The sequence below is a fragment of the Astyanax mexicanus genome, chromosome 22, assembly GCF_023375975.1.
Source record: "Astyanax mexicanus isolate ESR-SI-001 chromosome 22, AstMex3_surface, whole genome shotgun sequence".
NCBI classification, from domain to species: domain Eukaryota; kingdom Metazoa; phylum Chordata; class Actinopteri; order Characiformes; family Acestrorhamphidae; genus Astyanax; species Astyanax mexicanus.
This window is the reverse complement of record NC_064429.1, coordinates 17102847-17117358: the sequence shown is the minus strand read 5'-3', so window position 1 is coordinate 17117358 and position 14512 is coordinate 17102847. Positions and strand designations below refer to the sequence as shown.

The 14512-nt window shown below is 35.9% G+C and overlaps 2 protein-coding genes across 5 annotated transcripts in view; one reads left to right on the top strand and one right to left on the bottom strand.

Moving 5' to 3' along the window:
* LOC125786735 (cyclin-dependent kinase 5 activator 1-like) overlaps window positions 1-14512 on the bottom strand; it is an 832135-nt gene that overhangs the window by 353471 nt on the left and 464152 nt on the right. The gene's annotated exons all lie outside the window — the stretch shown is intronic.
* The window catches only part of bmp2k (BMP2 inducible kinase), a 66709-nt gene that overhangs the window by 23813 nt on the left and 28384 nt on the right, over window positions 1-14512 (top strand). For all 4 annotated transcript variants that reach the window (XM_022664848.2, XM_022664847.2, XM_022664846.2 and 1 more), the window contains exons 2-4: window positions 8192-8310; window positions 11437-11542; window positions 13081-13223. In XM_022664848.2, coding sequence (XP_022520569.2) covers window positions 8192-8310; window positions 11437-11542; window positions 13081-13223 — 368 coding nt within the window. The remainder of the gene's footprint in view (window positions 1-8191; window positions 8311-11436; window positions 11543-13080; window positions 13224-14512) is intronic.

Here is a 14512-nt window from a genome sequence, read left to right as displayed (position 1 = left end):
CATTAAAAACATATGCCTATGTCACAGTCTATTTTCTGGAGCCCGACCCAAAGAATGTGGTGGGAAATCTTTGATAGGGTCGGGTTCGGTCAGAGAATCTAAGCTCTAATATTGATATATCGAAACCGAACCTATTTACTGTTAAAATATATAACTACATTATTATTATTATATTACTGTATGCCACAGACTGGAGTAACACTCTTGCAATTAAAATTAGGAATGACTAAAATACAGGGCTGAACCAAAAATGTAATCAGAGTTACAGGCTAATGCAAAAAAAACATGACAAAACACGGTCCAAAAGTTAAACGTGAAAATATGTAATTTAAGTAAGATTATTACTTTGAGCAGTCACATATTTTATTTATGTTCTGTAACACCCACAGCCTCAACTCTGCTCTAAATGTGGGCCTTGTTATTGCTTTTTTATATTGTTTTTTTATTATGGCCATTTGTAAATTGTGTGAAGAACATCACAACACATGATGATCACAGCTTCTTACTTGTTACACTTCACACCAAGCCTTTTAACAACCTAAAACAAGGCCAGTCTATCAATGTTTGTCTTTAGTACAATGAAACTCCAATTTGGTCTCATTTCTCGCAGCCACAGAATACACTTCCTGTTTTTAATTGGGTACACTGTACTTTCAAAACATATCTTGTGATCCTGAGTCACTCTTTGTTTCTCAGTGTGTCAGTAAATTGATTTCACAGGGCATGGCCAGATTTCCTGTGCATTCCTGGAAGAAAATCCATTTGACACGTCCATGTGCCTTGTACAGTGTTTTTTTGTTTTGTTTTCTTGTTTATTTTGTGGTTTAAAGCAGACACCCTTTTACACCCATTAGGCTCCATTTCCACCTGGTCACTGTAACTAGCATTTGGATTGTAAACTAAAAAGGTCTTAACATGCATTGACACCTAAAGCTATGGGACAGAATATGCAAATTCATTGTTCTGCAGTAGTTATTATTGATATTCTGGTTATACTTTTTGGGTTTTAGTATTTGAATATGTGTTACACTTCTTAACCTAGAATTGTCATTCAAAATTGTCAAATATTTTCACAATATTGTCACAGTATTCAATACAACACTAATGATTGGATTTGAATCTGTATTAAATGCATCTTGGGTGCGTTTAAGCCTGCATTTTTGTGACTTATTCCGTTATGATTCTGATACTCAAGATGCATGATGTACCAGATGTTTTTTTTTATTTTTTATTAGCGAGTGATAGGAACGCGTGAGCTTGTAAAACAGGGGTGTCCAAACTTTTTTGTTGGGGGCCAGAAAGAGAAATATATGTGCAGTCACGGGCCACAAACTCAACAAATATACCTATAATGATGCATTTTCCTGCTTACTATTATTTACACACCATTTTACTTGCGTTACTATTTTTATCTATCTTTGACAGTGTTGTGTAAACTAAGATTATTACAAATTGATGTTTTGTTTCAAAATGTCTCTTAATATTATACTCCTTTGTTACAGCAACTGATTCCTGACATATTAAACATACATGCTTCCCTCTGAACTCATTTTCCCAATGTGCCTAAAAGTTTCTGCATTTGCTGTTAATTTTTCTTTTCTTTGGAGCTGTCACGTTCTCCCAAAAGCTAAGGCACATTAACCCGCGGTCTGTGTTCTTTTGTTTCTAAGTTGAAAGCAGGAGAATTTCTGAGTGGTGAAGGGATAAAATGTTGTGTTTAATGGTATCAGTGTGCTGGAACGACCATCCCTGCTAAGCCTAATATATTCATTCTAAAAACTGGGCTGTCACGTCGCTTTTCGCAGAAGTTCTTCTGGCCACATCACGCGTCTTTACTTACGTCACACGTACAGCCTCTAAAAGAGGATTAAGCTGTTTTACTCCGAGCATAGTCTCACCGCTCTTTGGCTCGTTTTCCGCACTAGAACTGTACACTCATGCTGCTTTTAGACTCTTTAAACTTTGAATCTCACATAATAAAAAACCTGACCAACTTTTATTTTATTTCTAAAATACCTTGCAGGCCACTCCAAAAAAGGGAACGGGCCGCAAATGGCTCGCGGGCTGTGGTTTGGACACCCCTGAACTTAGTTTTAAACCATTTCTTTGTGATTTGTAGTTAGATTTTTGGTAGGGCAAGAACAGTCAATTGTAATCGAAAATCAGATTTTATGTAAAGCAATCAAAGATAATTTTTTAAAGCCATTATCCCCCCACTATAGGCAGACCCTAAGCTTGCAGTGTCGTTGGTGCTGTATCTAACACCGGCCTTCTGATTTCAGAATGAAATAAGCAAAGATAAGCGAAGGTCTGGCTGTTTCTCGACTTCACTGCGCTCAGTATGACTCATCAACATGCAGCTGTAGGAGAGCGCTCCTTTGCTTGCTCAACAGTGAACCCTGACATACTTCCTTCGCTAGGCGAGATAGAACCGTTCTCCTGCAAAAAAAAAAAAAGGACTTGAGTTTAGTGTCAAGAAGCATAACCTGTGTGTTTGTGTTTGTGTGTGTGTGTGTGTGTGTGTGTGTGTGTGTGTGTGCGCGCGCCTTTGTCTTTGTGTGCTTTCTCAGCGAGTTGATTAACTGGCCACTGTAGCGTGTAGCGATAAGTATCTCCCACAAGCAGGTTTAATGATAGAAACGTGCAGCTCTGTTTGGCTCATGCTGCTCTTGGCTCTCTGTTACAGTAAGGAGACATGATAATTAAATACCCAGGGCCAAAGTTTGGCAAAAATAAGGCGGCACAGCTTTAGAAAGCCTTTTTTTCTTTACAAAGAAAGTGTTGCCAAACTCTGGAGCACAGAAAGGATCCAGCAACCTTGGCCAAGACTTGCTGTGTGTAAAGTAGTGCTCTAAATCTGACCTGTGTCCATTATTCTACAAATATTTGTATTTTTACTAAAATGATATTACAAAATACATTTTTCATTTCAGCTATGGTGCCATGAAAAGTTTTTTTCCATTCCATTTCCATTAAATTTAATATGAAACATAATGATTGCCTGATGGCAAATAAACAAAAAATATTTTTAAATGATCATTTCTCCAGCTGGTAAATTTAACCCTAATCTGCTACAGGGAAGGAGTCAATATCCTCTGTGCTATATCCACCTTATCTGCCACAAGAACAAAAACTTTGTATCCAATAGTAGAACTCTGTATATACTGTAGATTACAACTATATAAAAATAACAGACTTGAAAAATAAATAGTAACAAACATACAAAATGAGTGTAATTGATCGTATTATACAAGAGTATCACAATAATTGCAAGAAAATGAGTGTTGTTGAGCTCTATATAACTTTAAGCTCCACAACATATAAACTGTCCGTCACCTTCAGAAAAAGACACTACATTTAGCCATCTAAATTCGCCCAATGCTTGTGAGGCCCTGAGGTTTTCTCTGAGGTTAATGTCTTAACTGACAACCTCACAAGCACACGATGGACATGCTTTACTGGCACTTCATAACCCAGTTTCTCCTCTAGAGAGTGGTGAGAATAAATATATGAACATTTGGGAAGATGTTTTATATTTAAAGTGTGTTGATTCATAGATGTCCTCTTCTTTTGAAGGCGTTGGACACAAGTTGCCGTACACACATTAATTTGTGTGTTTTGTGTGAAAGCTGGTTATCCATGTTCTACTACTACTACTCTAATAACATTTATTAGCCTGGTGGAGGCTTAGCATAGAGAGCTATTTTATGATATGATCAGTTTTCACAGCAGTAGCTACCGCAGACATAATCCAAAGCACAGAAAACACAATAATCCAGAACATAAAAAACACTGCAAGCATCCAGAGCAGGAAAAACACTACAAGAATCCAAAGCACAGAAAACACAAGAATCCAAAGCACAAAAAACACTGCAAGTATCCAGAGCAGAAAAAACACTACAAGAATCCAAAGCACAAAAAACACAAGAATCCAGAGCACAAAAAGCCCTGCAAGAATCCAAAGCACAGAAAACACAATAATCCAGAGCACAAAAAACACTGCAAATATCCAGAGCACAAAAAAACATAAGAATCCAAATCAGTCCATGACCTGAAGTTCAAGTGCCGTTAGGTTGTGCAGCAAGAATCCAGAGCACAAAAAAACACTACAAAAGGCCAGTGCACAAAAAACACTGCAAGAATCCAGAGCAGAAGAAACACTACAAGAATTAAAAGCAGAAAAAACACTACAAGAATCCAAAGCACAGAGAAAATCACTACAAGAAACCAGAGCACAAAAATCACTGCAATAATCCAGAGCAGAAAAAACACTACAAGAAGCCAGAGCAGAAAAAACCCTGCAAGAATCCAGAGCACAAAAAACACTGCAAGAATCCAGAACACAAAAGCAAAACTCTAGTAAAACTCTGTGTGACTTTAACCCCACTAAATTGTCAAAGCAGTTAGATGACAGTTAGTTTATGCTCAAAAGGTGTGGCTAAAATAAAGTAAAGAACATAATGGTCCATAATTTCTGCTAAGCCATGTCAGAAACTGATGTTCAGTTAAATTTAAGACTTGTTGACCAGTTGTATTTACTGCTACTGAAGGTGACGGAACAAGTTATTAAGTATAGAGAGGCAGTTATTGTTTACATGGGTGGATGTATGTGTGTGTTGTGTATCCTGTTCCTTTTGTCTTTTATTGTATTTGGTCTAAGGAGCAGAAACCATTGTGTGTGTGTAATATCCAGTTTCCAATCATTGAGGAAGCCAGGAGAGGGCTACTTCTTCTAATCTAAAAAATAAATAATGTGCACTCTACTAAACTTTTTGATCTCCTACAGATCAACCTGTAATCTAGCATCTAGAGCCAGAACAGACATGCTGTGACTTACTCATTGTTACTTATTGTTGTGTTTAGCCTCTTTCTCCAAGGTCCTGCCGGGTCTCGATCCAAATACATTCCCTATTCAGGTCGCCTAGGCAGGCATGAGTTTGTTGGACAACAAGCGCTTCTTTGTGGGCCCTGCTTTGTACCGGGCTTTTGCTCTCACTTACGTCCGCTCCATGACTCAGCATGCCATTAATGAGAAATGGCTGGCCACTCAGATGCTGCCAGGGTTCATTCATCCTCCGTCGGATGGGCCAGACCTTGTCAAGGCATGGCTTCCTTTGGCACTGTTTGCCAGTGCATGGCACCCTGCTTCTAGTCCTGCAGTCACCATCACTGACCTCGCAGTGTGAACACTTAACACTTTTGATAGGAACAAGAAGATCTGGTTTCACACCGGAGGTTTGAAATGCTTACCCATTTTTAGGAGCTTGAAATACTTCTCAATTGTGATACCTAATTCTGTTACTTTTTAGTTAAGTAACATAATTTCCTAAAGCTTTGGATTAACCACTGACAGATTAATTTAAAATCTATAACTTTAAACAGATTAATTTATCAATAACTATGTATTTTTTCAGACAAATTTGCGGTGACATAGCGAAAGACGAGATCAAACGCTATGTGTATTTTATAACATGGAACCGTACAAGCGAATTAGGACAGCATACCATTTACACAAATTGCGTAGCTTTGTGTTGGCAGGTCAAAAATCACTCCGGGGCAAATCGAGATACATCTAAGAATCTTACATTTCTCTCAACCCAGGTAAATGTGTAATATTGAATATCGGCATTGGCCCACAGCTCCCACATCTGTGCGTCCCTAGTTAAAAGTATCTTACTTTTCATATGAGATTATTTATTGATTATCAAACTTACTAAACATACACTGACTACCAAAGCGTTACCTCAAGGGATGGCTTGGTAAAGCCCATACTTGTGACTATAATGCCCACAGTGAATGGTAATGATCCTGACCAGCAATGTCTTGATATATTTGTCAGAAATCGAATTAACATTTTATTAAAAAATCACCCGTGGCACGTCTGTGTAAAAAACAGTGTAAATATTGCATCACTTCTATGCTTTTAGTGCTTATATGCTACACTCATACTAATGGTTTTGTTTAAATACATGTCTCATATATTTTTTTGAAAGATGTAAAATGTTTACCATGCTACTGTGTTTTACTGTGCGTGTAACCATACAGAAATGTGTCATAATTCTAAAAATACTAATCCAGGAGGACCTAGACCCAGAGTCTCATATCTGTGTATCTCTTTCTGTTTTGCTTTATTTCACTATTATTGCTTTAGATTCACTATTAGAGTCTGTATTCTTGTGTTACAGTAAAACACTTTCACATTTACTCACCAGTAGGGCTGCCGATTATTTGATCATGATTATCATGCCCTTCATTTGTACTTCCTACTGCTGAGGAGATCTACACAGTTAGGCCCCAAGACCAGTTTTGCCGTATATTTTGACAGTTTGACATAAATACATTTAAACTAAAAATTACAAAGTATATTGTAGGAATTTCAAAGGAAACATTTAAGCAGGCTGGATGGTATTTTCAGGAGATTCTAGAATACTTGTATGTATTTTTATTTTTTTTCCAAGGAGATACCTCCCTGAAGTGATTTTGTCTAAGAAAATAAAGTTGTTGTTTTTTTTTATTAAAGTCTGTAGTTACTAGGGGTGGGCAATATTATATCGTATACTATATATCGTGAGACAGAAATATCATGATATTAAAAATCCATATAGATAATAGGGCTGTTCTGTCTTAAAAGTAGTCCATTATTTACTGTGAAGCTATAGGTGTATTTATTGTATAATTGTTTTAGTTACAGTTTATATTTTTGCTGCATTATATTATTTTAACCTATATTATTTATTTTGCCACATTATGATTATACTGTTATACTATTATACTATATTCCTGAAATGAATGAATTATTTTAGTTTTCCTATATCGCCAAGTATATCGTTATCGCAAAAATACCCTGAAATATCGTGATATTATTTTAGAGCCATATCGCCCACCCCTAGTAGTTACTATAACATATAACTTAATTTTAACATAAAGGACAGAGAACAGTATCTCTCTAACACTTATTTAGCTAATGTATCCAGTTAAACTAATATTATTAATGTTAATAAAGGAGTGAATCCTGTTTAAACTTACTTCACCAGCTCTCTGCAGTAATTCAACTCACCACAGGTAATATATAGAAATCAATGTTTAAACTGTACAGAACTAGTAAAGACAGACTGTAGAGTATTTTTGTGGAGTTAAATGTGTGTGGTTTGTGTTTAATGGACACAGAACTGTCATTGCACTGTATGCACGTCTCTAGTGCACTCTTTCTCGCGGAATAGTCGACATTGGCTCATAGAACCGTGAAGTTAGCAATCTGTATCCTGGCTCTGTTAAAGCAGGAGTAAACAGAGTGCTGAAAAGCAGAGTAACCATAGTTAAAAAGTCCTTGGCAGCTCTTCCTACCATAATGCTTCTACCGCTGATGTTAAAAGCAAATTGAAACAAAATCTGTACCCTTTTTAAGATAAAGTAAAATAAAAAAGAACCCAGCACATGCTTTTTATTGTTCAGGAAGTACAAAATGATCTAATGCGTTCAAACCAACACGCTCCATTACTGTAGATGGAGCAGGTAATGAAATCTGAGCACGGCTAACACGCTGTGACTTAATGTGTGTATGCAGAAACAGTCTGTCTTCAGTAAAGAACCTCTGTGTTATACTCAGATAGGTGGATTTAGAGGCCACTGTATATGTCAAATGCATCAGTTTGCGCAGTCTGGAAAGAATTTAGCGACATTGTTCTTCCAAAAGATTGTAGTCTTTGACATAAAAAATTCTTTGAACCTCAAGAAGTAATAAAATACCTTTAATACAAGATGAAAGAAATGGCTTGGTCATATCTGCCAATGTAACTTAAAAAAAAAGTATAAAAAAATTTGCTCCACAATTTTTTTTTCCTTAATATTAATATGAAAAACACTTATCCTATGAAAAACACTTATCTTCATTTTTGTCGATTTTTAGTTTATTACATAATTTAAACAGACAAACTGTTATTTACACTGTGCCAAAATGTCTTGATAAATGGACCAATAGAAACTCTTGAAAATGACCTGAAATAAACTCTTTTTACCTTGAGTTCCATTGAAAGTTTACAATGTTTTTTTTCTCTCTCCTGTAAAGTTGCTGTTTTGGAGATTAGTGTTTTTCATTGGACGACGTTATATTGTTCTCTATATTGTGTTTCATGCCTATACTTAATGCTTTAATGTTTTTATTAATGTGTCATTTTATTGGATATGTTTGTAGGGGGTTTCTCGATGGTATTCCTGGCCCGCACCCACAGTGGAGTTCGGTGTGCTCTGAAAAGGATGTATGTAAACAACGTGCCCGACCTGAACATCTTCAAGCGGGAGATAACGATCATGGTAAGATGGGTGATGACCACAAGCGTTTGAGTGTGTATATCTCTAGATCTTCCAGTGCTTATCTCAAAACACAGTGTACTTCTTTAAGGTACACATTGTTACAAACATGGTGACTTTTTTGTTTTGTAACTAAACCTTGAGCTCTAGATATATGGACTAGAAGTGATTATTAAACATGTCATTTTTTTTTATTTATACAGTACAAAACCTAGGGGTGTGTATCACCACTGATTTCCCAGTTTGATTCAATTTCGATTCACAAGGTCCTGATTCGATTCAAAATTGATTCATTTGGGCAAATTTTAGTTACTATAAAAATTGTAGTTTGAAATGTTGTAATTATACAAGGAACAATCAAACTTCCATTGTTAAAATATCAATGTTAATTTTAGGAAGATTTAACACAACATTCACATAATTTTTTTTATATAATTAATGTATTTTATTGGAACATCGTGCTTCACATCTTTATACAGGTTTGGAATGGCCACTTTGCTCAAATGTTTACACGTGGGTAAAACATAACGTGGTTCTAGAGCATTAATGAGGCTTTGGAAGCCATCGTTTTCAACAATGCTGTATAAACATTAGGACTGCAACGATTTGTCGATATAATCAACAATGTTGATTATTTAAATTTGTCGACTACAGATTTCATTGTCAACTAATCATTCATTTGTAACAGTACGGCATTACACAAAGTGCTGGAGACAGAAGTGCAATGGGAGATGGGTAAATGTCTCATTCACACAGTTTACACTCAACTTAGTCTGTGTCTCCTAAAGTGCCCAAACACAACAGATTACATACAGGGGTTGGACAATGAAACTGAAACACCTGTCATTTTAGTGTGGGAGGCTTCATGGCTAAATTTGAGCAGCCTGGTGGCCAATCTTCATTAATTGCACATTGCACCAGTAAGAGCAGAGTGTGAAGGTTTAATTAGCAGGGTTAGAGCACAGTTTTGCTCAAAATATTGCAATGCACACAACATTATGGGTGACATACCAGAGTTCAAAAGAGGACAAATTGTTGGTGCACGTCTTGCTGGCGCATCTGTGACCAAGACAGCAATTTTTTGTGATGCATCAAGAGCCACGGTATCCAGGGTAATGTCAGCATACCACCAAGAAGGACCAACCACATCCAACAGGATTAACTGTGGACGCAAGAGGAAATTGTCTGGAAGGGATGTTCGGGTGCTAACCCGGATTGTACCCAAAAAAAAAAAACACGGCTGCCCAAATCACAGCAGAATTCAATGTGCACATTGAAACTCTCCTGTTTCCACCAGAACTGTCCGTCACCACAATAAATTATTGTGGTCTAAAACCAGGTGTTTCAGTTTCATTGTCCAACACCTGTATGTAATAACTAAATATCAGTAATTTACACATTTAAACAACATCTAGACATTTAAATCCATTTTAAATCTCATCTTTAGCTGTTATCACTTTTTTAGAAGGAGGACATGGCAGAAATAATAGTTGACTAATCGACTAATCGAAAAAATAATCGACAGATTAGTCGAATAGCAAAATATTCATTAGTTGCAGCCCTAATGAACATAAATACACAAATATATAAAACAAAAACTAAACATACTTAATACATTTCTTATTTATTTGAAATAAAAGTGTAAAATTTACCCAAACCCACTAGTTCAGATGTGATACTATAATAAACAAAGTGACAACAAAAAAGACAACAAACTAAATGAATAAGCTAAATGTTAAGAGTCACAGGTCAATCTACAGTTATTCCGTCTAACAGTTAAACCTTAGTTAAACAGTTAGCTTAGCACGGCTGGATTTTGGTACTCAGAAACCCGGCTAACACCTTTAGCTTCCTGGTGAGTCGGCTAACCCGCTAAGCTAACGGAAGCTTCACCCGGTCAGATCTTACTTTAAGTCAGTACAGGCAAAAAGCAACACTGGAAAACAACTTAAAACAGTGTAATATACTAGTACAATGTACCAGTTTGATAAATGTGGAAATACAGAGGAAAATTACTTCCATACATACCTAAAGAAACTCCCCCGCAGTGCCGACTCCTGGGTGCCGTCACTCGTCCACCAGCCATGTTTAACTGATCAAGCAAATTTTTCTAAAAATAAGCAATAGCAGTCTCAAAATTAGTGAATGAGTGAAGTAAAAGAAGATTTGGACAACAGTATCAGAGTAACTTGACTGTCAAGTATTTTTTTGTGCTGATTTTGAGCTTAAATTACTTACAATTAGGGGAAAATTTGGAAGTAAAACAGATTAAGCCATATTCCTAAAATAAGCCAAATGCTCTTACACTTTAAATGTGTAGTAAGACAAAATTCCATATTAGAGAAAAAAATAAGATTGATTGTGTTGAAATGAGATGATTTCACTTGCTAAAATTTTATTATTTTGAGGTGCAGAGATGATCCAGCTGTTGGAAATGAGAAATGAGGTGCTGTCTGACTTTACATGTGTCAGAGGAGGCATGTGGTAGTCCTCACCATCCTACTAGTGTTGAAGTTTATATGAATAGGAATTAGATAGTTGGCCTTCCAAATTAGGGAGAAAATGGGGTAAAATTAGGAAACAAGTGTCTTGATCACCCCAGTCAGAAGACTGGATTTTTTTGCAAGATAAAACGCGAAACGTTAAAACTGTATGCATATACGGGGAAAATGGGCCAATTCTAAGGATGGATTGTATAAATCGATATTGGATCATTCAAATGAAGATTGATTTAAATGTAAAAATCGTTTTTTTTTTTTTAAACACAACAAAACCCCTAGGTGTGTCGACTTTTGGATAAAAAAAGTTAGCTCCTTTAATGCTGATAAAATGATTTAAAAGCATTTGTCTAAAATAGGTCTGTGAAATGTTCTGTGAACTTAATGAAACAAGATTTTATTCCAAGTAATTGAATCCATTCATCAGAAATTGTTCACATGTTGCCCCGCACACCTGCTGTTCTCAAATTATGAAGGGAAAAATGGAAGTGCAGGGTTTCTTAATGACAGAGAAGAACTGCAGTAAATCTGGTGTTTATTTATCAGTTCTGGAGTAACGAGTTTTATCCAGATGTTGGCTTTTCATAATTTTTTGATGTGAGCGTCTTCCTGTTTCTGTTTGTCCCCACAGAAAGAGCTGTCAGGCCATAAGAACATTGTGAGCTACCTGGACTCCACCATCAACGCAGTAGGAGACAGTGTGTGGGAGGTTCTCATCCTAATGGAGTTCTGTAAAGGTCAGGAAGACTCTGCTGTGCTCTGAACAGCACCTACTGCCTTCCTTTGCATTACTGATCATTCATAAAACATATTCACATTCACATTCACGCCTCCACAACAGGTGAATGTTTCATGAATGATCTCTAATGAAGAAAAGATATGATAATAGATTCTCCATTTTTGAGCCTACTTCAATAGCTTTTATTTCAGTTAACTCTGTAACAGTACACCAAGATTTTTTGTCCTCATGTTGTTAATAAAGCATGTAATGTGTTAATTAAGAAGTTTTTAATTAGACGGTAAACTGTCATCATTAGCACACACACAAACTGACAAACAAAAGAGGTCATGAGCTGATAAAAGACTTTTTGCAGAATATTGTTAAAAAATCTTCAGTGTTGTCAGACTAAAACAGAACAATGAGATTTATACAGAGAAATACAGTCACTCTCAGTCACACTACAAAAATCCATTTGCTAAAACTAGACAACATACGTTAAAATTAAGAAAAAAGAGACCACTTCAAAATGATGAGTTTCTTTCTTTCTATATTCTTCTGGAATATAATCAAGAGGAAGATGGATGATCACAAGCCATCAAACCAAGCTGAACTGCCTATTTTTTTTGATCCAGGAGTGGCATAAATGTATCCAAAAGCAGTGTGTAAGACTGGTGGAGGAGAACATGTCAAGAACTGTGATTAAAAAACATGTTCATTTTACTCAAATAGACCTATAAATAGCTAAATCAGAGCTGTATATGCTGTGAAAGAGTGAAGTAAAACTTTTATATAACTAATCTTTTGGCTTAGATTTGGACACGAGTATCAGAGTTGACTCGTTTTTGTGTTTATTTTGAGCTTAAATTACTTAAAATTAGACAAAAATAAGTAAGTAAGACTGATTAATACCATTTATTCCTCAAATAAGTAAAAATACTCTTACACTTTAAATGCTTAGTAAGGCAAAAATCTTTATTAGAGAAAAAAATAAGACTGTCTTGAAATTAGATACTTTAACTTGCTGAGATTTTATTATTTTGAGGTGCAGAAATGATCTCAAAATCATTTCTCAGTTGAAAATGTGGTGGTGTCTGACCTCACGTGTCAGACGAGGCATGTGGTAGTCCTCACCATCCTACTAGTGTTGTGGGGACATTAATAATGATAGGTGCACTTCATATGAACAGTTTGACCTTTCAAATTGCTGAGACAAATGGGGTAAAATTAGAAAATAAATAAATAATTTGAGAGAGATTTAAAAACAAGTGTCTTTGTCTCCCTACACAAAACAGTTCAAGATAGAAAGATTAGAGGTATTCTGTTAAATATCGATGCATATATACGCATTGTGCCCCAGGAAAAATCACAGATAATTATTAAAAACGAATGTTGTCATGACGTTCATGTCTGTGGTGAGTGCATATAAAGTTCTGACTGTTTAGTTTTTAATTTCAATAAAGGCCTATGTGCTTTGTGCCTTTTACAGATCTAACTTGTAGCCTTTTATGATACACAATGTGTGGAATCGTTAAATGTGTTACTTTTTTTTTGCAGCGGGCCAAGTAGTAAAACAGATGAATCAGAGGCTGCATGTCGGCTTCAGTGAGGCTGAGGTACTTACGATCTTCTGTGACACCTGCGAGGCTGTGGCCAGGCTGCACCAGTGTAAAACCCCGGTCATCCACAGAGACCTTAAGGTATCTTTGTAACCACTGTGTATACTTGTGTTTAGGAATATCCCCGATCCGATCATGTAATTGGAAACAGGGTCCAATCCGGTAATTTTCAAAGGAGCAAAATTGGGTTGAAAAGATCAAGATCATGGATTTATCCTAAATTTTATGTTATGTTACACTAAGATTCACTATGGACTCAGCTGCACACACGCACTAAGAATGCCCATGCTGCGTTCACACTGGCAGCAACTAGTCCCTCCCACTACACTATTACTACTGTCTCCCTAAAACAACACTCCCAAAACAACAGAACTACCAACATTTAAGATAAGGGTAGAATTTTGGTTAATCACAGAATTGTTGGTTTATTTATTTTGTTTGTTAGATTTTTTTAAGAAAAGATTATATAAATGGAAGTCATTTATATGACTATTTAGTACTTGTTTATTTTGTGCTAAAAATGGCAATTTTTGATACAGTTGTTTCAGGAATAAAAATGCTTAAAAATCTTAAAAACCTAACGAGACAACTTGAATGTGTTTCTACTGCATTGCCAAAGTATCGGATCAGGACTCGACAGATACTCAAAATCAAATGACTCAGACTCAGAAAATAAATATATATATATAGCTCTGGAAAAAAAAATAAGAGACCAATTAACAATGCTGAGTTTCTTTGATTTTACCAAATTAAGAACCTCTGGAATGTAATCAAGAGAAAGATGGATGATCAAAAGCCGTCAAACCAAGCTGAACTGCTTGATTTTTTGCACCAGGAGTAAAGGCAAAAAGTTATCCAAAAGCAGTGTGTAAGACCGGTGGAGGAGAACATGCCAAGATGGATGAAAACTGTGATGGAAAAACAGGGTTATTCCACCAAATATGAATTTCTGAAATTTTAAAACTAAATATGAACTTGTTTTCTTTGCATTATTTGAGGTCTGAAAGCTCTGCATCTTTTTGGGTATTTCAGACATGTCTAATTTTCTGCAAATAAATGCTCTAAATGACAATATATTTATATTATTTTTAGTTTAGTTTATAGAATACAACCACAATGTTCGTTTTACTCAAACATATACTTATAAATAGCAAAATCAGAGAAACTGATTCAGAAACAGAAGTGGTCTCTTATTTTTTTCCAGAGCTGTATATAGGAGGCTATTTGGTGTATTGTGTTTTTTGTATTTTAATTTTAATTTTATTTGCACTAGAAGTTTTTTTTACAGAAACTGGCCCAGAGTTTCGCTGTGTGTTTCTATAAAAGCCAGAGCACTCTAGTTTGTGTTTCTAAGCTTGGCACCTTGCTGT